The sequence below is a fragment of the Lissotriton vulgaris genome, chromosome 9 (assembly GCF_964263255.1).
Source record: "Lissotriton vulgaris chromosome 9, aLisVul1.2, whole genome shotgun sequence".
Lineage (NCBI taxonomy): Eukaryota > Metazoa > Chordata > Amphibia > Caudata > Salamandridae > Lissotriton > Lissotriton vulgaris.
The window spans coordinates 666,800,480-666,828,078 of NC_141697.1; the positions used below are offsets into that span (position 1 = coordinate 666,800,480).

Consider the following 27,599-nt stretch of genomic DNA (forward strand, 5'->3'; position numbering starts at 1 on the left):
GAAAGAGTCCTGGATCTGGTACCCCCCTGCTTGTTTAAGTAATACATTGTAGTTGTATTGTCTGTTTACACCAGGAGGGACCGAGTCTGTAGCGATGGCGCCAGGGACTTGAGAGCAAGATGGACCGCTCTGAGTTCGAGAAGATTGATGTGGTATCCTTTCTCGAAGTCTGACCATTGCCCTTGTACCTGCAAGGGCCCATATGCGCCCCCTAGCCTTGGAGAGAAGCATCTGTTATCAGAGTCTGCGTTGGTGGGTCCTGATGAAAATGGACTCCCTTCATCACGTGCACCTTCTTCATCCACCACCGGATGGAATCTTTTGCAGACTGTTGGAGATAAATCCGGTCCTCCCAACATCCCGTCCTCTGTTTCCACTGATCTTCCAGACACTGTTGTAGAGGACGCATCTGCAAACGTGCGTTTGGCACGATGAAAATGCACGACACCATTGAGCCCAGGAGAGAGGACACTTGCCGAACTGTCGGACGTGCAGTTTGAAGGAGAAGTAGACACTTCGCTCTGATGGATGACCACCTCTCCTCCGAAGGACACACGTTTTCTACTTCTGTATCCAGCTGAGCACCCAGGTAGTGGATCTTCTGGGTGGGGTTCGTTATCGACTTCTTGTAGTTGACTTGCAGACCCAACTTGTACATGAGCTGAAGACAAATCGACAGATGTTCCTCTAGAAGCGATGGGGATGAACTCTTCAGAAGCCAGTCGTCTAAGTACGGATATATGACAATCCGACTCTTTCGAAAGAAGCCGCCACTACAGCCATACATTTTGAAAATGTCCTGGGAGCTGATCTCAGGCCAAAAGGAAGCACTGCGTACTGATAATGACAAGCCGCCACCTGAAACCTGAGAAATTTGCGATGTTTTCTGGATACCGGAATATGAAAATAAGCGTCCTTTAGATCGATGGAGCACATCCAATCCCCTTGGTGTAATTGAGGGAAGATCTGGTGAAGAGCCAGCATTCGAAATCTCTCCTTCCGAATGAATTTGTTCAGTCGCCTCAAATCCAGAATGGGTCTGAACTCTGTGACTGGACCTTTTTTCTGCACAAGAAAGAATCGAGAGTACAGGCCTTGACCTCTCTGCTGGAAAGGAACTGGTTCTATGGCCTTCTTCTTCAGGAGGACGTTCGCCTCCTGTTGCAAGCGCTTTATATTCCACTGTACCATCTTTAGAGGGCGCATGACAGGGGGTGCCTTCTTGAATCTCAAAAGGTACCCGTTCTGAATGACATCCAGCACCCATCTGTCCTTCGTGATCTGTTTCCACTCGTCCAGATAACGCACAATACTTCCTCCAACCGGAGTGGGACACGGTTGTAGAGGAAGCATCCATTCATTGTTTCTGAGGCTGCTTGGCAGCTGATGACTGCTGCCTATTTCCATTGCCTCTGCCCCGTCCAGGCCGCCTCTGCTGGAATTGCGCTCTTTGTTGATTCTGGCCTTGATTTTGCGAAGACCAATTCGTTTGTTGACTCCTTTGCTGAAAAGATCTCTTGTCATAGGGACGAAAAGTACCCCGACGTTTAAATTCTTTTTCTTCTCAAGGCCTACGGCCTTAAGAGTGTCCAACTCCACCTTCATCTTAGACATCTCGTCGTCTGCATGAGATCCAAACAGAGTTGATCCATTAAAAGGTAAATTGATCATTTTCCTCTGTGCCTCTGGCTTTAGCCCCGTAAGGCGAAGCCAGGCTGTACGACTTGCGCAAACACCGTGTGCATAGCCATGAGCCGACAAGTCCGCAGCATCAGCAGCCGCGCTAATGCTCTGGTTAGCCACCAAACCTCCTTCCTCCACTATTTCCAGGAAGTCTTTCTGATCCTCTTTAGGGAGTTTATCTGCAAAACGAGCCACTGAGTCCCAGAGCAGACGGTCATAGCGGCCCAATAGAGCAGCCGCACTGGCCACTCGCATGACCGATCCTGAGGTATTGTACATCCTTCGCCCCAAGGAATCCATACTCTTACTGTCCTTTTCAGGTGGAGCAGAAGAGGTAGATGCTGCCGAATGCGCCTTTCTGACTGCTGCTACAATCAGGGAGTCTGGTGGTGGGTCAGACCGCAAAAACATTGGGTCTTCCTCTGGAGCCTTGTATTTCTTCGCAATCCTAGAAGGACCTGAACCCACCGTGGCCGGAGTTAGGAATGTCCTCATTGCTGGTTCAATCAATACGGGCACTAACGGTAGGAGAGGCCTGCCAGTCGTCTTGTGATGCAAGGTTTCGAAGATGACTGACGTTGCTACCTGGGGAACTGCCATTTTGATGCTGAATTTACTCGCTCCACGACATAATACATCATTAAATGTGCTTAAACCGTCTACTGGAGACACTCTGGAAGGAGGAGTAGAAGATATAGTCGGAGAATAGTCTCTATATGAAGATCTTGAAGAGGACGAAGACGATGTAGAAGATGGAGTAGGAGTTCTACGTCTTCTTTGAGGAGTTGCCGATCGCTGCCTCCTATGCTCCCCTGAACGAGATTTCTCTCTCACTAAGGATCTTGAGCGTGATCTTCTATGCAGTTCCGTCCGAGGGACCGGAGCTCTCTCCCCCATTATCGGACGCATCTTCCAATGCCTTAAACTTTCCAACCACCTCGGTGACAAGTTAATAGGCCGCTCTGTATGCTCAGGTGAAGCTTCAGGTGACACCTGCACAATATTCAGCTCTGCGGAAGACTTAGAAGCTCTCGACGCTGCACTGTGTTCAGAGACCAATGAACCAGACGGGGTCCGCTGTCTGGGCACCAACTGTCTGTCATCTGACACCTGCCCTGAGGTTGAGCCCGAATGAGCCACCACAGAAGAGTCCTGGTGCACTATCCCTTGCCCCACTGCAGATCTGTTGTCTTGCTGATCATGCGGGGAACCTTCCACTCTAGGTTCGAGACTTATTTCTGACCTCGACAAAGACCTAATTGAGGTCCGGGAGGCTGGTCTTGATAGTCTCGACTCCGACTTATGATCAGGTGGGGGAGACCTAGACACTCCATACTTCGAGCCCGAAGCATGCTTCGACGTCGACTTACGTCGCGATGGAGACCTTGACCGTCTCTTTTTAGGTCTCGACGTCGAATCCTTCGACGTCATCCTTTCTCTCGACATCGATCTTTTCCTCGACGACGTATGTCTCCCTCTCGACGTCGACCGATGATTCTTCCTCGACGTCGACCCTTTATCCTTCGACGTCGACCCTTTATCCTTCGACGTCGAACCTTTTCCCTTCGACGTCGACACACGATCCTTCGACGTCGGACATCTCTCGTCCCTCGACGTCGACCTCATACGATCCTTTGACGTCGAGCGTTGCACTCCCGACGTCGTCCTCACTGCAATCGACACCAATTGCCTCGACGTCGACAAGGATTTCGACGGCGACTGCCTCACCGGCGATGTCCTCGACGTCGATGGAGCTCTCTTCGACGTCGACAGCGATCTTGTTCTCGACGTCGAGCGCACCTTTTTTGACGGTGACGCTCCCTGGAGTCTATGCTTCTTAGTTCTACCTTCTGGAGACGCTGATCTTCGACGTTTGGGCTGAGAAGATGGCTTGGCAGATGATAATAGGCCTTTAGAACTCTTCTCACCACGGTTTTCTCTCTCCAGAAGGCCCAGCAACCCCAGCAACCTAATTTTCTCTCTTTCTTTTAAAGTTCTATTTGAAAGGTTGCGGCAGTGATAACAATCTTCCACCTTATGAGAAGCTGGAAGACACACCACACAAACAGAGTGTGGGTCAGTTTTCAACATCTTCTTCCCACAGGAAGGACATTTGTAAAATAAAGGTGGCATTCTGACTAAAAAACACCAACAGCTTAGTCAGAAAAGGGTAACAACCCACCACCAAAGTTATATTTTGTCAAGAAAAGGCAAGAAAAACCAATTTCTGACAGAAAATACTTCAAAAGAGCAGAGCTCAAGTTCCAGGTTCCTCACAGAACAAGCCGGAAAAAAGAACTGACCTAACTGTCACCTGTGGGGCATGATGGGAACAGAGTTCTACTGGAGGCCTTAAAGGCAAAGTGTGCAGATTCTCTGGGGCCTTAAAGGCAGGGTGCCAGTCTGATTTTCTGTACACAGACATTTTTTCATATGCAGCCTTTTTAGGCTAATGACTGTTTACTACAGGTTCTTTGATGAAAATAAAAGGTTTTTCATGGCTATGAAATGCATTTTAGGCTCATGCCTGTTTATTGCATTTATATACAGCATATTTTCATGCTTCAGAACGTGTAAAGTTTGGTTTAATTAGCCTATGTGTTAAGGTTAGGCTGCATATTATGGTTATTATACATGTATATGTGTATAATTACTTAGTACTTTGTACTTTTGGTTATATTTACACATATATATGTATATTGTTTATGTGTTCCGGGTCCCCGCTCATGGGCGGAGATAATTCAGTGCTTATGACTATTAATGAGTATACCCTGGAAGAGAAGTAATAATTACTAAAAACAAACGCCTCTCAGAACCCAAGGAGGTTTGAATCCCCTCAGAGTCTGTGAGGCCTTGGTTCACAGCAACACCTGTGAAAGAAAAAAAACATAGTTATGTTGCTGCTTCGGGCTACTACCATCCAGCAAATCTGGCAACATGTTTTGAAGCTCGCTTTTCTCTACCAGTTTCATTAGAGAGGCATAGCTTACAATGCCAGGCCTAAGCCAAAATGAAGGACTGACACCCGTCATGCCACTCTTGTGACTGTCAGCATCTTTCTAGAGACCTGAATGAGTGTGCCAGTGCCTTTTAGGGGACAAGATTACACATTTACACATGTAAGTCTATAGGTAGTAGACTACATTGATTTCACACTGCATGCTCTCCAAATGTGCGTGGTAGATGCTGCATGCATCACTTGCTGTTCATTTTAAAGGGCAGCCACCTATACAGCTGTGTGTTCAAGTGCTGGGGGTAGTGTTTTAGGGTTTAGGGTAGTGCAGTGTTGTTTGTGTAGTGTGGGAGGTCATGCTGGGGGTAGATTTAGGGTTTAGTGTAGTGCAGTGGTGTTTGGGTAGTGTAGGGAGTCTTGCTGGGGGTAGTGTTTTAGGGTTTAGGGTACTGCAGTGGTGTTTGTGTAGTGTAGGGAGTCATGCTGGGGGTACTGTTTTAGGGTTTAGGGTACTGCAGTGGTGTTTGGGTAGTGTAGGGGGTCGTGCTGGGGTAGTGTTTTAGGGTTTAGGATTGTGCAGTGGTATTTGTGTAGTGTAGGGGTTATGCTGGGGTAGTATTTTAGGGTTTAGGGTAGTGCAGTTGTGTTTGGGTAGTGCAGGGGGTAGTGTGTTGAGTTTACTGTAGTGCAGTGGTGTTTGAGTAGTGTAGGGAGTCATGCTGGGGGTAGTGTTTTAGGGTTTAGGGTAGTGCAGTTGTGTTTGTGTAGTGTAGGGGGTAGTGTTTTAGGGTTTAGGGTAGTGCAGCGGTGTTTGTGTGCTATAGGAGTTGTGCTGGGTTCTAATGTTTTAGGGTTTAGGGTAGTGCAGTGGTGTTTGAGTAGTGTAGGGGGTCATGCTGGGGGTAGTGTTTTGGGGTTTAGGGTAGTGCAGTTGTTTTTGGGTAGTGAAGGGGGTCGTGCTGGGGGGTAGTGTTTTAGGGTTTAGGGTAGTGCAGTGGTGTGTGTAGTGTAGGGGGTTGTGCTGGGGGTAGATTTAGGGTTTAGGGTAGTGCATTTAGTGTAGGGAGTCGTGCTGGTGGTAGTGTTTTAGGGTTTAGGGTAGTGCGGTTATGTTTGGGTAGTGTAGGGTATCGTGCTGGGAGTAGTGTTTTAGGGTTTAGGGTAGTGCTGTGTTGTTTGGGTTGTGGAGGGGGTAGTGTTTTAGGGTTGTCCGCCCAACCAGCCACAATATCCGTGGACAAAGGGGATCCTGACTCTTTTGAACGCTCCGCCAATTGAATAATTTGGGTCAAGGGCCCTACCACGTAAGACCTATCACTTTCTTTCTTGGGATCCTCATATACTTGGAGAAGAAGGTACATAGTTTCTCATCAATTTCATGCGTGTGTACCACCTTCCCCTTCAGTGAGGGCTTGTGGCATTCTCCCCATATCCTATTCGTGACCTCCCTTTCAAGGGGTTAATGGATTTTCCCCACCACATACTCTGCCACTTTGCGGTCAGGGGTCCACTCTGCCGAGCTAGGATGGTAAATTTGGGTAGGCTCGAACATGTCCGAGTGGACCCTGTCCCCAACCGGGGACTGAGAGGAGTGGGTCTCTGGACGCCAGGGATGCCTCGAGCCCTTATCTTCATCGGAGGAGAAATTGTCCTTCGATAACCCTCTCCCTCTAAGGGAAACCCGCCATCTGGGTCTACAATAGTGGTGACAGTGTCGCAAGTTTATCAAATCCTTAAAAGTGCCCCGTGTTATGCTTAACAGCCCTTTTATTCCCCATCTGGGAGCTACTGGGACCCGCCACCACCAGATCTGGGTCACTGAACACCCCAGGGATGCTTTTCACCAGCTTATCAACCTGATCCCTAAGAGGAACCAGCACCCTAGAAATAGCCAGAGAGAGGGCTTGGTCCACTGCTGGGAGGAGAAGTTGGGGGGGCTATTCCTCCTCCACTTCCTGGTAGGAGGAGTAAAAATGGTCTTCTGGAGAAGACATGATAGCAGAGCGTGTGAGCACAGAACAAATGCCTTTAAAATCCTTAAGGTAGCCCCCTCGTCGGTGCTCCAACAGCTGGGCTTTCCCCGAAGCTGTTTTAGGAATAGACTGAGGCACAATACCAATTACCACCACCAGGTGGCACTGGTCACAAACGTGGCCATGTGGGGAAATCACCGCGTAGCAGTGTCAAAATTAGGCAAGGGTTGGTCGGGAATCAAGCGGACACTAAAGGAGTGACCGGATTCCCATACGCACGTAAAGACCAGCGGGAGAGCTCGACGGAGCTGCCTCGCTCGAACCAGACGCGCCTGACAGGATCTCACTGCGCGCAGAGTGCACAGCGGGAGAAACTGTGAGGGGGAGTACGCGCTCGGGCAAGAGCCTGCTGTGCAGGGAATATGAAACAATACCAAGGCAGTAATGCTAATAACGTGCACAAGAAACCGCTATACAAACAGCAATAACGTCAGATTAAGCCAAGAATGTAAGGAATTAACTTAACTGACGAGCAGTGAAGAAAGAGGAAGCGGAAGGGACATCACAACATTATATACAATGGACTGTGATATGACTAGACTATAGTTGCCTTGGAGACTACCCCCCTAATGGTTCATGGGATGTGTAGTCTTTTGTTTAATGATTTTTGTGTTACGTTTTCTTTGAACTGCTATGCAAATAAAGTGAGGAAAGGTATGCATAAGTCTCGCCTCCGTCCTGCCATAGAATTCAGATCTGATTTAGAAACATAGATCATAGAAGTGTACATAAAAACAGTAAATCCTCTTTCCTAATACAATACAGTGAGAATTAATTAAAACCAGTAGGTAAAAACGGGTGTTACAAAGCCCGGTTCAGAGCTACTTCAGGTTAACAGAATCGTAAAGTTCAATGTTTCACAAGATAGTTCGTACAAAATGTGCAATAAGGGGTCCAAGTAAGATGTAACGCTCCAATACCTGACCAGTCTGCACTATATAAAACTACCGAAAAACAAATAATAAAAGGTGTTTTGCACACTTCTGTCATTGGGCTATATGTGGGCTACATCTGGTTGATATTTGTGCTACATTTTGGCTCTTTTTTATTTGGTGGCCATATTGGGAGATTTATTTGTTATGAAGTTTCCTAATTTCCTCATTTACTGCAGTCTCCTCAGTAGGAAATGCTTTCAGTTTTTTACTTTGATTACATCAAGAAGGCATTCAGATGTGTCACACATTTGCCATAAATTCAGAATGTTAGCACTCTAGTTGTTCATTAGATCACTGTAGTAAAGCTACTGCTCACCAGGGAGTTAACTGGAAGTCTACTGCTGGTACTGGGGTGAATGTATGACATTGTTCTGCATTCTGTCCATCAACTGTTTTTGAATTTGTCACCCGAGTGGGACGGGCATGCTCAGACGTGAGTCCTGTGCTCTCCATGCCACTGGAATCAAGCTATCCTGGCTGATGAGGGTTGAAAGCCTGAAACCGGTTCTAGGATGCTTGTTTTCAGTCCAGGGAGGACCTGGCTTGGCAGTTCGGGCTGGGCTGGACTGTTCCCAATGGGCACAGGGTCAAGACTGAATTGCATATGGCTGTGTTCAAACTGGAATGGCATGGTGAGCAAAAGAACAATGGATTTAGGCCCAGATCTCTGTACAGGGGTGAATCTTTGACATTGTTCTGCATTCTGTCCATCAACAGTTGTTTTTGCATTTGTCACCCCGAGGGGGACGGGTATGCTCAGACGTGAGTTCCGTGCTCTCCATGCCACTGAAATCAAGCTATCCTGGCTGATGAGGGCTGAAAGCCTGAAACCGGTCCTAGGATGCTTGTTTTCAGTCCAGGGAGGAAATGGCTTGGCAGTTCGGGCTAGACTGTTCCCATGGGGCACAGGGTGAAGACTGATTTGCATATGGCTGGGCTCACACTGGTATGGTGAGCAAAAGAACAATGGATTTAGGCCCAGATCTCTGCACTGGGGTGAATGTATGACATTGTTCTGCATTCTGTCCATCAACTGTTTTTTCCTAAATTTTCTTTCTGCAGCACTAACCATCATTTCTATGGAAAAATGAACCCCATCATTTTGTTCCTTTTTAAATTAAATGTTGTAAGTGTTACCAGTTTATTCCAATCAAGATGGCTTCAGGTGTGCCATACTTTTGTCATAAGTAAGGCTGTTAGTACTCTAGTTGTTCTTTAGAAATCTCTGGGAAGCTGCAGTACAACATAAAGGAATCAACTGACTCTCTGCCCTTGTTGGATGTACATGTTTTACTGAGAATGTCAGACTTCATTCTTACATGACTGAGAAAGATAATGTGAATTTACAGAAAATATGCTCTCATTTTAGCTTCTGGAGCACCTTACAAAACTCTATGGGACAAGCATGTGAAAATAGTTTTCATGATATCCCAGCAGAAGGTTTTTCACAGGTTAAAATCACCTTAGAAACCACCACGATTGCTGAAATTGGTATGGTACCATCAACAAATGAATTCTAATGTAACTAAAGTCTGTTATCACCCTTTATAGTTCTCCTTTTGGTAATCCTCAAAATCTTCGATATTCTACAATGCATTTCAATGGGGTACTATTATGTCCCAAGATGGATGCCAGCAATTCCAGGATGAAGTGCTGACAGCCAATCAGATCTCACGATAACATGTGTGGTTAGGCTCCGCCCAGAAATCGATATTGTTTCTTTTTCAAATTTCTCAGGAACTACTGAACGGATTTACACCATTTAACAAAAAGAGTTCTTTCTGAACTAAGGGCTACCTTTTTGCCAAATTTGGTGTAATTCCTTTCAGCAGTTCGGGCTGTAGCCGCGGCTAAAGTTTCCTATGGGAAATTGCATGGGGAAAACATGTTTTGGGACCCCCCTTTCATAAGTCATAGGTTTTGAAAATTTAGCGAATTTGTCAATCAGTGGCAAAGTTATTGGGAATTGAATGTTGCGATTTTCCTATGATAACTAGGTCCACACTATAACTACCTACTGGAACCGCCTGACGCGTTTCGACAGGCATGCTGTGAACTGGATCTGCCCGCCGATCTGGCTTTTACCGCATGAAAGTTGCTGCAGTGGATGTCAGAGTGCGTCTCCAACAGGTGGGAACCTTGGAGCTTTGATTTATACGCGGGAGATGCACCACCCGGAAATTTGGGGCCACGGAGCTGAGAAACGTCTCAGACAGCGGCACATAACTGAGGCACACACTACAAGACCCATAAACCAACGCGGGCTCATTCAAATCGCCCATTGGAGGGCTCATATTTTTAAGTGGGAGGTGTGGCCTCTATGCAAAATGACTATCCCGCCTCTGAAGAGTGCAACAAGCATGAAATGCGTCAGACGTGAATCGACAGGCATGCTGTGAACTGGAGCCGCCCGCCGATCTGGCTTTTACTTCATAAAGGTTGCTGCAGTGGATGTCAGAGTGCGTCTCCAACAAGTGGGAACCTTGGAGCTCTGATTTATACGCGGCCTCCCAGGCGCGGGAGATGCACCACCCGGAAATTTGGGGCCACGGAGCTCTGAATCACAGAGTCTCAATGTGGAGGCATCCATGGAGGATTGACAAGCCGGATGTGCGAGTGAAGGCCCATTGGTGGGCTTGAAATGTCTCAGACAGCGGCACATAACTGAGCCACACACTACAAGACCCACAAACCAACGCAGACTCATTCGAGTCGCCCATTGGAGGGCTCATATTTTTAAGTGGGAGGTATGGTCTCTATGCCAAAATGACTGTCGCTCCTCTGAAGAGAAGCATGAGAACAGACCGAAAAAGATCATCAAGGATATGAGGAGGATGTCTAGAGATGCCAGGCCAGGGAGTGAAGAGCCTGACAGGGGAAACAGGACACCACAGGGATTATAGAGGAATCAGTGTTGGGTGCTTGACCCTCTTTATTGAGACTGAGGAAAAAGGGCATACAGGCTGACATAGTTGGGGGAAAAGATGAGCTTTCCCTCAGTAAATAAGTGATGTAAGGCATGGAGGAAGATCATTCTCGCAAGTGGCACCAAAACTCTGGAACTCCATGCCTAAGGAACTAAGGCCTCTCACAGACGAGCCTAGCTTTAGGAAAAAACTGAAGACACAGTTGTTTTCGGGATGATTAAATGTTTACTGCTATCTCCTGTCTGTAGCGCTGGGAAGCCCTTAGGCAGCTATGCACTATACAAAACTTATAAACATAAACCTTGGGGAAGAAACAATGGATGAGAAGAGAAGGAACAGATGATAGGTGGGCCACATTCCAAGTTGAACGTAGAAGGCAACTAACAAATAGTCACTGGGCACTTTTTTCCCTGACAGAGCAACTCGTGCTTACTAAGGATAGTGACAAAACTATACCATGTTTTGCACATGAGGTGAGAGGTCTGGTCACTGACATGGTAATATATCAGTCTGTACAGTTTTTAAAGCACTATCGTGTTTTTTGTTTACAGGGTGAGCAAAAGATAAAGATTTTAACAGACTGCTAGCAGAGAATGAAGAATTAAGAAGAAGTTGTGACATGTTGCTGGGTCGCGAAAAACACAAGGCAAGGATATCAAGCTGGCATTCATGGTGCTAGAATTGAATACCACAGAGATTGTTACCTCAGGCAAATTACACAAGGTGAGGATACTAGTTGGAGAAAAAACTGTAAGCTGAAATAACTGCAACAAGTGCTACGGCATTTGAAAGTCACCTATAAGCTGCTAGCTTTGGACATGGCCTTTTGCAAAGAGATGGCAGTGTCAATGATGGAAATAACCAACCCAGCATCAGGGAGTCTAAACTGGTTAGACAAGACATGTGGACACGGCAGATATTTGCGAACGGACATGTGTCTAACAGATGACATGGATAACTGAGATTGATGTGTTTTATCTAGGAACCCGATTCAATATTGTGACCTTATGCCCCTATACGGCTATAATCAATACATATCCCTATAATGGCATAATATTCAGAGCCATATTTTCAGTAAATCGCCTCTGCAGTCCATGACACAGCAGAAGCTACTTCCTTAGATTCCTAGAGAGCACACCAAGTTCTTTCGACACACCAAACCCCTAGCAACCTGGGAAAGCCCCGCTTGCTTTGTTTTGATTTGTAATAGAACTCCTGCGAGCACTGTAAGAACTACCAGTTCTTAGTGACATCTTCATTGACGTCTTATGTCCAAACCTTACGTCAAACTTGGCACCTTTCAGGTATAAATATACCACCGTTGCCTTAAGCAAATACACGGTGGTGATTCTGGAGCAGAGCAGCTAATCTTCTTTCTGAGAGCCCAGCAGAAGCGAGAAGCCCACGGACGCTGCCCCTCCTCTTTGACGCGCTGAGAAAGACGCTGTTTTTCTCCTGCTGAGAAAATCCAGCTCTGGCGTTTCCAGCCTACACTTGCGGGTGACTGGAATATCGAGTCCTGAGAGGGAGATACCAGACCTCCTACATTCTATTCCCAAGGTACAGTGCTGACTAAACCCTTAGAGAGAATTCTTAAACAGATCCTTGGCAACAAAAACCTACTCAACTTAAACTGCTACTTACTTACTCCTGCCCACATATTAGGCTTAGGTCAGGTACACCGGGATAGGCGTATTTTAGAAGCACCAGTTGAGCACGTTAGCTTATGTATATATGTATATATATTTTATCCATTTTAAAGTGTCTTATAGCTAAGAAACTATATCAATGCTTTTACAGTATTATTTCATAATACTCCTTTTACTGTACGTACTTTACTTTATAACAAGTCTTGCAATTGTGGCAATTCATTTCTCTTGCATGAGAAGGAAGACTGCTCAATAAATAATACCTTTTATTGAAAATGCCAGTCTCTCTATTCTCTGCACCCTGGTGAAATTAAATCTGCACAACTGACTGAGTGAAATAGCTGTCTTTTGTTTCACACGACTCTAGAGATTGACTCTTATTCTGAGGGAGCAAAGTTGTCATGTTTATGCGGTTGTCGGAAGCTGAATCCCTTCTTGTCTGAGCCAGGGAAGCTGATCACTTCCTATTCAGTCAAGAAGGTTTCCAGTCACCTCTGAGCTAGCTGGCGCAAACCTAAATTACGTCCAACATAGTCAGTAGAGACCTAGAAGACCTCAGTCCTACGTCTAAACTGCTGTTTATGTTATTCCAATGCACAGGGCCTATAGGGAAAATAGGAACTACACTACAATATATTTTCTAATGTTGGATACTAGAATCGAAACTGGTGTGTCGAGGAATGGCTTGAGATATGGAAGGAATGGAGCCGTCGGTAGTGTTTGCTCTAAGACTTAGGGGGCTGAGCTTGTCATTCAGAATGTGGCACTCTTGGTGGTCAATAAAAAAGTATGTACAATAAATAACCTGATGACTAGTGAACCTTGGTGTTAACACTGCTGCATCAATTGGTCTTGCTGTGCCTGATATGGAACATGTAGTTTAGATCAAAGAAAATACAGTTTCTGGGTAACAGCACTGCTGATGCTCATTCACGATGGCTGAGTCTTTGGTTTGGCTCTAGAGGCACAGAAATGTCTAGAAATCCTGAGTGCCGACATACAGGTGGACAGAAGGAAATTAATGGCTCTACAGATGCTATATGTGTTGCTTGCTAAGCCAACATGAATCACATACAGGTTGACGGGTAGAATTTTGAGGCTCAGTAGAAAGAAAAGATCCAGAGACACATGTGAGTTGGAACTGAGAAGAAATTATGTGATTTTAATGGATTTGATAGATAAAAGACTGGCTGCAGAACTACTCCTTGGTATGAAGCCAGAAAGAATTACATTTTAGTGGGGTTTCTGGAAAGTGGAAAGCCTATGTTAAAGGGTAGGGTTAGAAAGAGGGGACAATGCATGTATAGTAGCAGGGCGATCACAGAAAGCTTTTGCACGTATTGGAGAGGTAAGCAGGCCAAGTATGTTTATAGAAGTGGGAGAAGAAGCTACTCATGACAAGCATATTGGGGACACATTCATTTATAATTGGCACAGCGACCAAAGGGTTCAAGTTAGGCAGGAGGGTGCACTGGTGGAAAAACTTTGGCAAATAAAAATCTGTCTGTTTCACGTCAACAAGTTACCTTTGGTAATGCCTTATGTAGTTGAGGCTCTATCTATCCTTACTTCAGAATTATCCCCAGGCATCGGACTAGATCCAGAATATTTTTGTGAGAATATTCTTTTCAGAACTTTCCACGCCAGGCGTGCAGAGCCACGAAGAACACTGATCAGGGGTGTGGTAAACTAAGGCACTGAAAGAGGAAAGCCTTGTCCCTAGAATTCCATTTAGAAAGCTGGGCAGAGGGATTTCTCTATAAGGAATCTTCAACTAGATAGAGATGCTACCAGATAAGGCATTACCTATGGTAAGTAACTTGTTCATTTGATAGAGACATCTAGCTTCAGATTCTTTACCTTAGAATATATACTCAAGCAGTACCTCTCAGAGGTTGCTCTGAAAAAAATTCTGTACCAAAAAATCATGACGGACCGAACAGGCAAAGTGCCAGTCCCAGTGGATCTGACTGCCAGTGTGGTAGTGTTTTTTGAACGTGTGCAGAGAAGCCCATGTTACTGCCTGAAATATGTCCAGGACCGGTACTCCAAGTGCTAACGCAGTGGTTGCAGCCTTGGCCCTGGTGGAATAAGCTCTCAAGCCCTTGGGAGTTGCTTCTTAGCCAATGCATAGCAGAATTTAATGCAGAGAATGATCCACCAGGAGATGGTCTACTTCTGCACAGCCTCTCCGTTCTTCGCTATGACATACCCCACGAAGAGTTGGCCATCCACCCGGACCTCTCTCATGCGGTCAAGTTAGACAGATAATGCTCTTTTTGGTTCCAGTGAAAAGTGAAGTCCCTACTCTTCTTTAAAGGGATGTGTGTGAAGCATAAAAAGTAGGCAGAGTGATGGACTCGCCTACATGAAAGGGAATGATGACTTTTGTCAGAAAGGAATCTTTAGTTCGTAGAACCAGCTTGTCTGGGTAGATGTTTAAGTGGTGAGGCTTGGATGCCAAAATCTGAAGTTCACTGACCCTCTAGGCAGATGTTATTGCCACCGGGAGGCCGTCCTGATGGTGAGGTGCCTGAGAGGACAGCTGTGCAAGGGCTCAAAGGGTGTGCACATTGGGAACGTGTGTATAGGAAGCTGGCTCTCTATATAGTGTCCTAAAAAGAAGTACACTGGGTGGAGAGTCCAGTGGGCCCACAATTGGTTTACATAGGTTAAAGTGGATAATACCCACTGAGGCATGATGAAGAGAAAAAGAGGAAACATGTGTTGTAAAGCTTTCAAGAACCTATGAACAATAGTGGATTTTAAGAGGGATGGCACATCAGTCAACTGCAGAAAAGCTGACATAAATATAAAGGTAGCCCTTTAAGGTGCCCAGAGCAGATCCCTGCTGGACAAAGGAAAGAATAAAGAGAAGAACCTCAGAAAGGGGTTCAACTTGTTTTTCTGCACACAATGCCACAAACTTGCCCCAACAGTAGTCATGTACCATTTTGGTAGAGGGATACCTGGCTCCCGGAATAACATTGCAGATTTTGGGCAGAAGATAGAAAGCTGTCAACTGTGGCTGTTCAATCTACATGCAAGAAGGCCAAGCATTGACAAGTTTGTGTGGAGAATCCTCCACTGCTGCTGCAACAGAAGATTCTCCTGAAGGTTCAGCCTGATCGGAGGACTGATGGCCAAGCTCAAGAGCTTGGGATACAAAGCTCTCTGAGCCCAGTCTAGAGCCACAAGGATGACTTAGGCCCAGTGGTTCCTGATCTTTTTGAGAACTCTGGGCAGGAGTGGTATGGGCTGACAGGCATACAGGAGGCCTGAGCTACATTCGAGATGCAAATCATCTCCAAGCAAGAATTGTCTTGGAAACTCCAGCTCGCAGAACAATGAGCGCTCTCGACGGTGGCAAACAGATCTAACCAAGGCTCTCCCCAATGCTGAAAGATACCTTGCACTACCTCCAGATGGAGACGTCATTCGTAATCCGCTATGCATCTTTGGCTGAGTTTATCCGCCCAGGCATTCAGAGAGAATGCCTGGTGTTGAACCACCAGGGAAATGCCCTGATGTTCCAGCCATGTCCAGAGAAGCAGGGTTTCTTGACAAAGGGTGCACAACCCCACCCCACCCTCTTTGTAGCAGTACCACATGGCGGTGATGTTGTCTGTGAACACCTGCACTAGCCTTCCCTTGAATGAAGGGGAGAAAGACTTTTAAAGCCAGCTGGATCGCCTTGAGCTCCAGACAGTTGATGTGCAGTCGGGATTCTGCTGGAGACCAGAGGCTTCTGATATACACCTTCCCCGGATGGCCACCCTATTCCAGAAGTTACGTATCTGTCACCACTGTCAGATTTGATTCGGTAAGACAGAGATGTCTGCCACTCACATAATCACAGTTTGTTATACACCACTGCAGATATTTCGCAGTTCCCATCCGAGATCTGGGCCATGTTGGAGAAATTCCCCTGATGCTGTGCCCATTGGAACTTCAGGTACCACTGCAGAGCCCACATGTGTCAGTGGGCATGTGTAACAAGGAAGATGCAGGAGGCCATGAGGCTCTGCAGCCTCAGAGTCAGTCTTACCTAAATCCAGGATAGAGACTCAAACATCAATATCATAGCCTGAATATCCTAGACTCAACGTCCGGGGGGTAAGCCTGATATTTCACTGTGCCCAGAACAGCTCCAATAAAAGAGAGTCATGTGCAAATTCAGCACATTGATAGTGAAACCCAGTGAATGCAGGATGTTCGCATTAGTCTGAAGGTGGGAGACGACAGCCTGGTGCGAGCCTGCCTTCAACAGCCTGTCGTTGAGAAAGGGGGAAGATTGGCACCCCGGATCTCTGCAGATGAGCTGCAACCACCGCCATAACCTTGATGGACACCCAAGGGTAGGAATGGTAGGGCCAAAAGGAGTACGGAGCACTGAAAGTGCTCGGGCCCATTGTGAACTGCAGGTAACGCCTGTGGGTAGGCAAGTCAGGAATGTGGGATTATGGGTTCTGAAAGTCCAATGCTAACATGCAGTCTCCTAGGTCCAGCATCGACAGGATATGAGCGAATATGAGCATTTTGAACTTCCCCTTATTAAGGAAAAAATTGAAAGGGTGCAGGTCTAGGATAGGACGAAAACTCCATCCTTCTTGGGCACCATACAGTATTGGGAATATCAACCTAAACCTATTTCTGATGGAGGCACCCTCTTGATGGTCCCTTGGCCAAGAGATCCGTTTCTTCCTGGTGGAGCATGGAGAGATAGTTCTTTATCAGCCAAGCAAGTGCAACGATGGAGGGATAAACACGAAGGGGAGTAAGTATTTTCTCCGGACAATTTGGAGAACCCATTGGTCTTATGTTATGGACCTCTAGTGGGGCAGGTAATTGTGTATCCTGTCCTCTACTGGGTGCCCATGATGGTAAGAGGGCAGATTATATGGGTTCGGAGGCTCCCAGGGGGGTAGACTAGCCCAACCTCTGGGTACGCAGGAACTGGGAAGCTTGCGGGCCGTGGTGGCTGGGAGGTCAGAGACACGGAAGGAAGCCTCTTCTGTGGCCACAAAAGGAGCTAAAGGCAGATTGGGGGGGAGGGGGTCATTAAAAGGTCTAAGGATCTGACCGTAGACCTGCTGTCCTTAATTCAATGTAAGGCAAACAATCATAAAACAGCTCTGCCCAGCAAGTCAGTGGTATCCAGTCCACATCTGATTGTGAACTTAGCTTCTCCCGTCAAAAACAGCCTGGGACAGTACGGGCTGAGCCTCCTCTGGGACCGTGGGCAGCACCTGCACAACTGAATCACATAGAGCATGTGATTAACAGCCCAAAATGCACACAGTGTTCATGGACTGCAGTGGCAGGCTGATGAAATAAAACAGATTTTTCACTAATGTGTCCCTCCTCCTTGACTCCATATAAAGTGGGGCACTAGTGAATGTGGCAGGATTTACATGGGAGGGAGGGGCTTGGACCAGCAACCTCTTAGAGGTAGGGTTTTGGGTGAGAAAGTTGGGGTCCCTTGGGGCAGGGTGGTGGTGGCGGGCAAGTGTCATATACACAGGAGCCACTGTGCTGGGCTCTGACCAAGTTCCAAGCAGGACGTCTGAAGGGCTTAATTAAATTGGAGAAGAGGTTCTGAGGGTGTCACTCCCGGCTGAAGCAACTCTGTCAAGAGGTTAGTCTTGACTGCCACAGACGGCGAGCAAGGGTCAAGGACCTTGGTTGCCCTTCTCACTCCAACTGCATAGGAAGCTCCCATTACCATGGCCACGGTAGGTGAAGAAAGCATGCCAGTATCTGTGGAATGTCCAGGCCACTGGCTTTCGCCAAGTCCTCACACCAGTCCATGTTTGGTTAGAAAGGCTAGTATTCTTCAAGGTTCAGAGACCCCCACCCAAATCCTAGCCCATAGAAGTAGGGCTCAAGCTCTAGCCTGGAAGACATTGCTAAAATCGGCTCTGGAGTCGGACAATGCCCTTCGGGTCAGTGTTGGAGTCGGGGATCAGAAAGGGCACAGAACTGCCGGGGGGCACCTTGAGCATCGGTACCGGTGCCGGGAGAGGTGGCACGACCGTCGCCGGCCTGGATCTATCCATCTGCCCCACCCGAACCCGCACCAGCAGGAGGGGCCACTCAAGTATTAGGCGCATGGCCCAGTAAAACTCTTCAATTTGTACAGGGGCTGCGCGGGCTCCCAGAAACTCAGGGAAACATATAGCTGGCCCAGCCGCTGGCAGAACCACTGAGCCAGGCTTCAAATGTCGACACTCCCTCGTCTCGTCGCCTGATGGACAAGGTGAAGCCAAAGACCTCTTCAACTTCTTACTCCTTATACTGGGTCTTACCCGAGTGACACGATAACTGAGTGCAATAAAGATCTTGGGCTCTGCGACCAATCCAGCGACCTTCCTTTTGACCGGATCGAGGCGGTCTTAGTGTCACACAACGAGTTGCCAGGAGCTTGAGGAAACGCTCCCTCAAGGTCTTCAGATTCATCACGCAACAATTGACTCAGCACCAGAGGAAAAGAAGGTACTCGTCCATCGCTGACATCTAGGGGAGACAGGTGCTAGAAGATAGGTTTGCTAATAACTTTGGCACAGTTTGATGAATCTTCACGAAATTTTCAAAACTAATTTGCCATTCACTTCAGCTGCTGTCTAGAACGTGTCTGGGTGATTCGCTAAGTGGGGGCCTAGAAAATGGGGGGTCCCAAAATGCATTTTCCCCATGTTTATGCTTATAGGGGCTTTAGACATTACTAGAATCACCCTTGCAGACCCACCCGGGCACCACCACCTCCTGGGGCTACAATTAACATTAAATAGGGGTCAGCGCGGAGCTCTGGCCTAGAGGACCACCACCTCTCTGGGGCTACAATTAACATTAAAGAGGGGGTTCACTTGCCCCTTTTGACCTCACATGTGCCTGGGGACTTCATTTCCCTCCAGGATACCTGCCAGGAGGCATGACTGTAGAATGGAGCCCATTGGAGTCACTAGCCCCTTTTGTCCTCACCTGTGCTTTGGGACATTGGGGAATTTTAAATAATTCAAGTAACAACACAATATAAAGCTTTTAATATTTTAGAAGCCCCTTAGCGAACTCCACGTCCCTTCACTCACACCAGTCTCAAAAGTCTATATACATCATACATATCGTGTCAGAATCATTCTCCTAATCACCTTAACCTCACATCCATCCATACAACATGTCACAGAATGGTAAAAGACTTTCGACACTGCTCTGCGTAGAGGACACTGGGCTAATCCTATGCTTAAAGACTTTGCTGTAGAAATGGCAAAAGACTTTGTCCCTTTTTAAGTCAGCGTGGATGGCACTGTGCTAATTCTATGTTTAAAATGTTTGATAGAAAAGCAGACATTTGGGGTGAGTAGATTTTGGAGTGTTGCTACTGTCTAGGGTGCTTCATACAGGAGTTGCTCTCCAACTAAACTTGGGAACTATCCAGAGTTCTCTTGTTATTTACTGCATAATGTATGCAACACTCTAAGCCTGATAGGGTATTGTTTTGATTGCTATCTATCTATAAACCCCAGATGCAGTCACCACTGGATATCCCTAGTTAGGTCTGGTTTCCCATAAACAGATTGCTTTTTGGTTTGTTAATAACTTTGGAGCCATTTGACAAATCTTCACAAAATTTTCCAAAACAATCAGCCAGATTCATCAAAGACCCGTTCATAAGGAATCGCTATTACAGGCTCGCAAAACGGGATTCATGTAGGAATCGCAAAATAAGATGCGATTCCTACACAATCCTTATTTGCGATTAGCAAATTGCTAACCGCAAATAAGGAATAACTCCCCATTCATTCCTATGGGCCAAAAGGCCCATAGGAATGAATGGGGAGTATTCCTTATTTGCGATTAGCAATTTGCTAATCGCAAATAAGATAGAGATTTCAAGGGTGCCAGGGGTGTCCAAAGGACACCCTGTGGCACCCCTTAAATGCAAATTTAATCAGGTGTTGCGCACACACATGTCCAAAGGACATGTGTGTGTGCAAAACATGCAAAAGAAAAAAATGCACTAAAGTGCTTTTTTCTCTTTTTTCGCAATTTACCACAAAGTCAGACTTTGTGGTAAATTGCGACCAAATATTGCGAATTCGCAATTTCAAATTGGTTGATGAATTGCATTTAAGGAATCTCTATTAGAGATTCCTTAAATCCAATTCCTCGCAAATATGCGATTTCGCTAATAGCGATTTTTGCATTTGGGATGATGAATCCCAAATGCAAAAATTGCACTCGCAAAGGGCCAGATTCTCAGAATCTGGCCCTTTGCGAGCGCAATTTCGCTTGATGAATCAGGCTGAAAATCTCATCCACCCAGCTCCTCCCTTGAACTTTTCAGGGTAATCTGTCAATGAGGGCAGAGAAAAAGGGGTGTGTCAAAAGCAAATTTCCCCATGCATTTTTCTTAAACAGTACTGCTGCAAAAACTGCTGGACGAAATACGTTAAATATTGGTGTAAATCTGTGCAGTAGTTGTTGAAAAATGAAGTTTAGAAAATATTTGTATATCTGGTCGCAAGAGTTCGTCTCGCCCAATTTTTATAAATAGAGCCTTCTGAGAGGCCCAGGGAGTTTTTTTCCTTTGGGTCAATTTGCTACAGAGGGAGTCAGAGTCCTGCAGGAGCAGTACTCAGAATGGCTGCCAGTAATTCTTGAAAAATTTTGCTGGAAGCCATTACAATAGTAGTCCCCTGTGCTGAAGCTTAAAAAATATATAAGGGGGAAGGGTAAGGATTCCCTGCCCCCCAGAGGGACTAAAATAATAAGAATAATCCACATTTTTGCTGTGATCCCGCGGGACACCTACAGGATTGCAGCCCAAAAACAAAAAAGGAAGAAAATGGCCACTGCTATTTTTCATAAATATATACAGGGAGGGGGTGTAAGTAGGGCTCCCCTCCCTGAGCCCATTTTGGCCCCCATGGACCCCATGCCCTAGGGCTATTCACTGAAAAAAAACTAAAGTTAAAGTAATGTTATAGTTAGGTTAAAATGTCTGTTAAAATTGAAGAATGACTTAATTTCACCACTTCTAATTAACTTAGCTAACTATAACTTGCGTAACCGACATCTACTGCTTACAACCTCACATTACATCACTCAAATGTTTAATAGCATCAAAGGTGACATTATTGATGACATTTTAAATTAAATCTTGACAGCACGGCGTTCCTGCTAAAAAAAACAAAAATCAGTTTTTGGCCCCAGGGGTGGGTCTTAAAGGGCCTATGGGGCCTGGGTATCAATACCCTGTCCCCAAATGTATTACATCTTCTTTTTGTTTTGTTTTTTGGACACGGGGACTACGTTCCTGAGTCCTAAAATGTCTGCCACAACATCTTTGTAGACACCAGCCAATCAGATTGTTATCCTATGATCTGTCTGCCCCATTCTACTACTTACTAATTACAAAACAGATTTACACCAAATCACACAAAAAGCACACTTTTTGGGTAAAGATCTAGCTTTCAGTTTCAGCTCTAGCGCTATGCAATTTTCCTATGGGGGAATGTGTTTTGGGACACCCCACCTTTTTCAAGGCCCCACTCCTTGAAACCTTTCACGAAGGAGCTGAACTGGCTTAAACTTTTTGTAGAAAGTTTTGTGAAGATTCGTTAAATAACTCCAGTCATTAGCAAACCCAAAGAATCAATTACCTGCAGAAACCCATTCCTAACTAGATTTACACATGGCAACCGTCACAATATACATTACATACTTACACATATACATATTCTATATATATACACACACACACAAACATTAAGTTATTTCAACACATAACTATAACATCACTTTAGCTTTTTTTTCAGTGTGTTTGTGTGCGTGTATGCCACTGTGTAGTTCTAGTTAGGTCATAGTTCCCATAGTAAGTGCATTTATTTGTTTCACTTCTAACTTTTCCACCATTTGAAGAATCTTCGCAAAACTTTCCCCAAAACATTTGTCCACCTCTACTCTTTCCTGGAAAGGTTCCAGGTAATCCACTGAGGAGAAAAATGGGGATTCCAATGTATTCACCCCATGCAATAAACCATCAGAATTTTAAGAAGCTTTTTAGAAAAAAGTGACAGAGTAATTTTACACCAAATTTGGGGGAAAACCAGATCTTGGCTTAAAAAGAGTACAATTTTTGGCATAAATTCGTTCAGCATATTTTACATAATTATCTCTCAAAAGTAAGTGATATTTTGACCATTGGTCCCACAGGCCTCCAGTGGAATCACAAATTAAAAGAATTAAGCATTTTGAATGGCCTACAGGGCTTTTTCCCCAGTCAGCTGCTTTGGTCCCGTGACCCCAGTAAGTTCCCATGGCACAGAGCAATCTGATTGGCTACTACAACATCAACCATAATGTTGCAGCTGCTTTTTAAAGACTCTGAACAAGGGGGCATACAGCCCCAAAATATTTTTTCCATGTCATGGATCCCGAGGGCCTCCCAGGAAGAACCAACAAGCCATCCCATGTGATCCAGCAGGACTCCAGTGAGATCCAGCCAGACTCCCCTGTGTAGTTGAGCAAGAGTAGCACAGGACCCTGAAAAAAAGACAATAAATTGAAAATTGGGAGTGGAGCCAGTAGGGGTTGGCGGTTTGTGGGGTTGGGTCTGATCGTGGGTTTGGGCACAGGGCCTCTCCACAGGCCAGGCCATGCATTCAAACCTCTACTTCGCACAGCCATACAGTATGCTTCGTGAGGTAGTTGGGTGATTATGATTAAAAAAACACAATTAATTGAAAAGAAAACAAAAGTCAAAGGGGTCTTATAGTTAGATATAGTAATTAGAACTTACTGTACGGTAAAAAAAAAAACCTCTACACATTCACTGATAAAGCCCAAAGGATAAAGTGACATTATGGTTAGCTATTGTAATAATATTGAAGTTTAACATTTAGAAAAACCTTAGAAAATCACTGAAAAAAATAAAGTGGTGTTATAGTTAGGTCTTGAAATAATATAAAACTATTGTTTTAACATAAAAACTACTGAAATTCACCTGTTACAATTTACTGAGCTAAATATAACTTGTGTCCCTGCCATCCTTGCTTATAACCTCAGATATTATATCCCTCATGACATGTTCAATGACATCATTAATGACATCACTGATGGTACCATTGATCAGTGAGAGAATTCACTAACCAGGGCCTGATCAATTAGAGGTCTGCTCCATGGGGATCTCATCAATGAGATCCCACATTTACCAGCACCTTGTGACCGAATGGTGACACCTTCCAGGGCTTTGACAACAAAAGTTATCATTTATTAGGACTTCTTCTACCAGATGCCCCATCCGCCAGGTACTCATTTGTAAGACAATTAACCATTAGGGTGTTCTGTATTGAAAGTATTTTATGAATCAGGCCAGATCCGTCCACAAAAAGCAGAAGACAGACTCTGATGGGTCGTGTTTAAGATTATCCACTTTTGTGACTACAAACCCCTGATGGGAGGAGTTTAGGAATATTCACCTCAGTAATTACTTTTTCGACACAGCAGTGCTCATTAAAAGTTCCCTGTTAACGTAATTAATGATTCCAGCTGCTATCACTCAGTGAGTTAACAGGGATTACAAGTATTTCCCCTGAATGGGGAAAAAGTACCAGACTCAGGAATACCAGTTATTTAAGCGTATGTCAGTCAAGTTTAACTTGGTACAAAAAGAAGCACAATCATAAACTATTTCCTTATTATTTGGTGGGTATTTTAACCTAAACATTATGTTACACTTACCCTAAAAGTAATTTTGAAGTTGCTTCCCACAAACTGAAGATGCTGTGGAAATATCTGAGGAAAGTACAGATAAAGGAAAGAGAGGGTGGCCTGTAAATCTATAAAAGATTTCCAGGCTGATGAAATGTACTGTTTAAAAGCATGTAAAATTATGATAGGCACATTCATGGAGAAATGTAACAATATGTAGGTTAACAGAAATTCCACCAAATTCTGAAGGACATGCTAAATCAATAGTGGAATCAACTGCTACATTTTCTTCCATCTTGAAGGCATGGTGGCGGAGATTCTAGCAGTGGATTTACCTGCAAATTTAGCACTCATCAGTGGATTTTCACTACTCTGAACAGTGAATGGGGCTGCGGATATCTTATGTAATTATTTCAACTTGACGCGTTTTGCACTTCGCATATTCTCTTTTGAATTGTATTTCTAATATAGGCTCATACCAACTTAACCACAATGCCAGACTACCACCACCAGACCATACATCTGCATAACTTCTATATATCATTTCTATATGGCGACAGAACCACATTTCAAAGTAATCTCTAGACCAAACTTCCTTTCTAAGTTGTAGGTAAGACTTAGAAGGAAAGGATATTTCAATGTTTACAGATAAAAACTGGATTCTAAATTGTTTCTCGGACAATGCAACAGTGAGAACCCTGCCCTTTACAATAAGCTTAAAGCCATTGATGTGTGCAGCACTTCCAATGTTACCTTCTCACGGATCTCCAATGCTCGTTTACACAGTGGCTCAGCCTCCTTGTAGCGGCCTCGTTTCCCATAGAGTACAGCAAGGTTATTTAGGGTTGCAGCGACCTTTAGGAAACAGAATGCATACCATTAGAATGAAAGTATTGACAAAGTGAAGGAATGTGTGACAATGCACAGAAAGCTGGCCAGTGGGGACATTAGTTATGAGGTTACATTGACGAATAAGGTCTGGAGGAGTTTAGGAAACAGATTCAAGAGTCCCCTCACATGCATACTCTGGCAGAACCAGCTTTAGTGCTGGAGGCCCCCAGTGCAACAATCTTTTTTGGCGTCCCCCCCAATGAACTATCTCCAGTGTTGGGCTGAGACAGAAAATAGGCAGAGGCACCGAAATAAAAGTGGCCCCCATTAGCAAATCAGATGGTGTTTGCACAAATGACTGATTTAAAACAATTGAGAGGCAGAACTGTCGGAAAATAAAATATTGTGATATACAACTATTGTGATGCATAAATATTGTTGACAAGAATATCGTTTTTTAGGTAAGGTATATTGTTTTAAATATTATTGAAGTGAAAACAAAATGGTTTTCAATAAGCTAGTAGTTACACATATTGTTTTGAATGTGTTTTTGTTGATATATTGATTTTATATGTTACTATTGTTTATATAAAGTTTTTTTTTTTAAATATAGCTTATAATTATAAGTGATTTCAAATGTTTTACTTAATTGTTTTTACAGTAATATATAATGTTGTTGCAGGTCTATAGAGGGGATGGGGAGGAAGTAAATTAGTTAATAATAATTAGGAATCATTTAATAAATATTATTTAATTATATGACTGATATTTATTATGTAAATAAATTAATATTGATTCATTTTTGTTAAATGGTATTTGCGGGCAGTTTGGTTTAAACAGGTATAGGGTGGGAGGTTAAATAGTAATTAAATCAATATTAATAGTTAATTACATAATTTTTTTAAATTATGTAATATATGTTATACTCATTACTTTTACTTATATTTTACTTGCAGGCTGCTAGGTTTCCAGGGGTATAGGGTAGGAAGTTAACTAAGTAATTAGTAATTAATAATTTATTCGTAATTTTTTATTATTTAATTGAATGTCATATATGTAAATTACGGAATACTTATTTATTTTATTTATATTTTAGTTGCTGGTTGTTAGGTTTATCGGGGTCTACGTTGGGAAGTTAATTAAGTAAGATGTTATAATATTTACTATTTGCTAATGAATTTTAATTGATTTTACATATGAAAATTATGGAATACTCAGTTTTAGGTTGTGCGTAAACGTATGACCTTGTATATACTTTAACATACATCTCTGTGGGCTTAAAGCCATTCCTCCTGCTTCTCATTTGCTTGTTTCAGTGGCCTTTAAAAATGCTTGCTTTCTAGTGGTCAGTCCTGCCTCTTTGTCCCTCCTTTTCTCTGTTGTTCCTTCCCACGGATCCGTATCATCATGCTCTGTCATGCTTATCTGTTCTAGGGGGGGGGGGCAGGGAGGGGGGGACATTATTCCTGGTTTCCTGCTTCTGTTTGGTGAAGCTGCTCTTGTCATTTGCAGAGCATTCTTGGTCTGAGCTAAGCTTTGCTCCAACAGTGTTTCTGTATACAGGGCTGTAAATCATGCTGTTATCTCGGTCACATTTCCTCATCATTCATAGACCTCGATCAAATGCCAGACGGTGTCTGTTCGTGCACCAAGCGCCCTCCTCGCAGTATGCCCCACGGATGTATGACGTTACCACGCATACTATTACCACGCATACCATTACAACGCGGTATTTACAACGCATACCGTTACAACGCATAGCGCTTTGAGGTGCTGGATAGTGGTAAGTATAATTTTATATTCCAACTCCAGTCCCCGTGGACACTAGGGAAGGTGTTGGATATAAAATTAAACTTATTCCCTATCCTAGAGCGCCCCCCAGCGCAATGCGTTGTAATGGTATGCGTGGTAATGCCTGCGTTGTAAGAGTAGTGCTTGGTAAAAAATGCGTGGTAAACGTTGTATACCATGCACCACCCGACATTGCAAACTCTTTGTTGCATTTCTTTTTAGCATTCCCCAAAGACTCGAACCCACTTCCCAGTTTAAAAGTTGCCCGCTCTAGTGTTTGTTGGTCTGCTCTGCTCGTGTTAAGGGTTATGTTTTTTTTATTTTTTACTTGGTGCTTGTAAATTGCACGTTTCATTTGCCATTCTGTCACTTAATCTCCCTGTACTGTCCAACTGCACCCCATCACCCCTCCCACAATACTGCATGAACACCCCCACTACCCCTCCGAGGTTGCTGCTTGTTTTTTCTTTTGTTTAATGTAAATTTAAATAAGCAGGTTTATATAGGGCAGCTTCCTGTGAGACCCGCTGGTCAGGGGCACAGGAGTTTAAGTGATTTGCCCAGAATCACAGGATGTCGTGTCGACGCCGAGACTCCAGCACAGGTTGTCACAACTGTGCCACATCTTCTCCCTCTAAATATCACAGCACAAGAGACCTGAAACAAAGTATGTGAACTGAGAAATAATCACCTCTCTGCCCCACATTTCTGACGGTCTTTGTTTCATCATTCCGGAAGTGAGAATTACCCCACGACTCCCTGGTCCTCAAAGCTTTTTTTTTTTTTTTTTTTACAGTGACATCAACATTACAGTCATATGAAATGTGTCGCAGCTTACATTATTATGAAAAGAGAATCATACACCACGAAGAGCCATACACAGTCTTTTCACCCACATCCCGAAGGCCAGGTGGCGTTAAATGAAGGATCACCCCAGGCTCACGTAGTGAGGATAGTTGCAACCTCAACCATCCAATGCTGAGATCACAATTTTAATACACAAAGCAAATAAACCCAAAGATAAGAAAAGATAACAAACTAGAGGTGCCTACCCATTATCTGGAGAAACACATCAACCTCCACCT

General features: G+C 44.5%; 1 protein-coding gene across 2 annotated transcripts in view; it reads right to left on the bottom strand.

Annotated features, from left to right (window-relative positions):
* KLC3 (kinesin light chain 3) overlaps window positions 1-27,599 on the bottom strand; it is an 819,433-nt gene that overhangs the window by 219,597 nt on the left and 572,237 nt on the right. For both annotated transcript variants that reach the window (XM_086938378.1, XM_086938377.1), the window contains exon 7: window positions 24,646-24,747. In XM_086938378.1, the coding sequence (XP_086794504.1) occupies window positions 24,646-24,747 (102 nt within the window). The remainder of the gene's footprint in view (window positions 1-24,645; window positions 24,748-27,599) is intronic.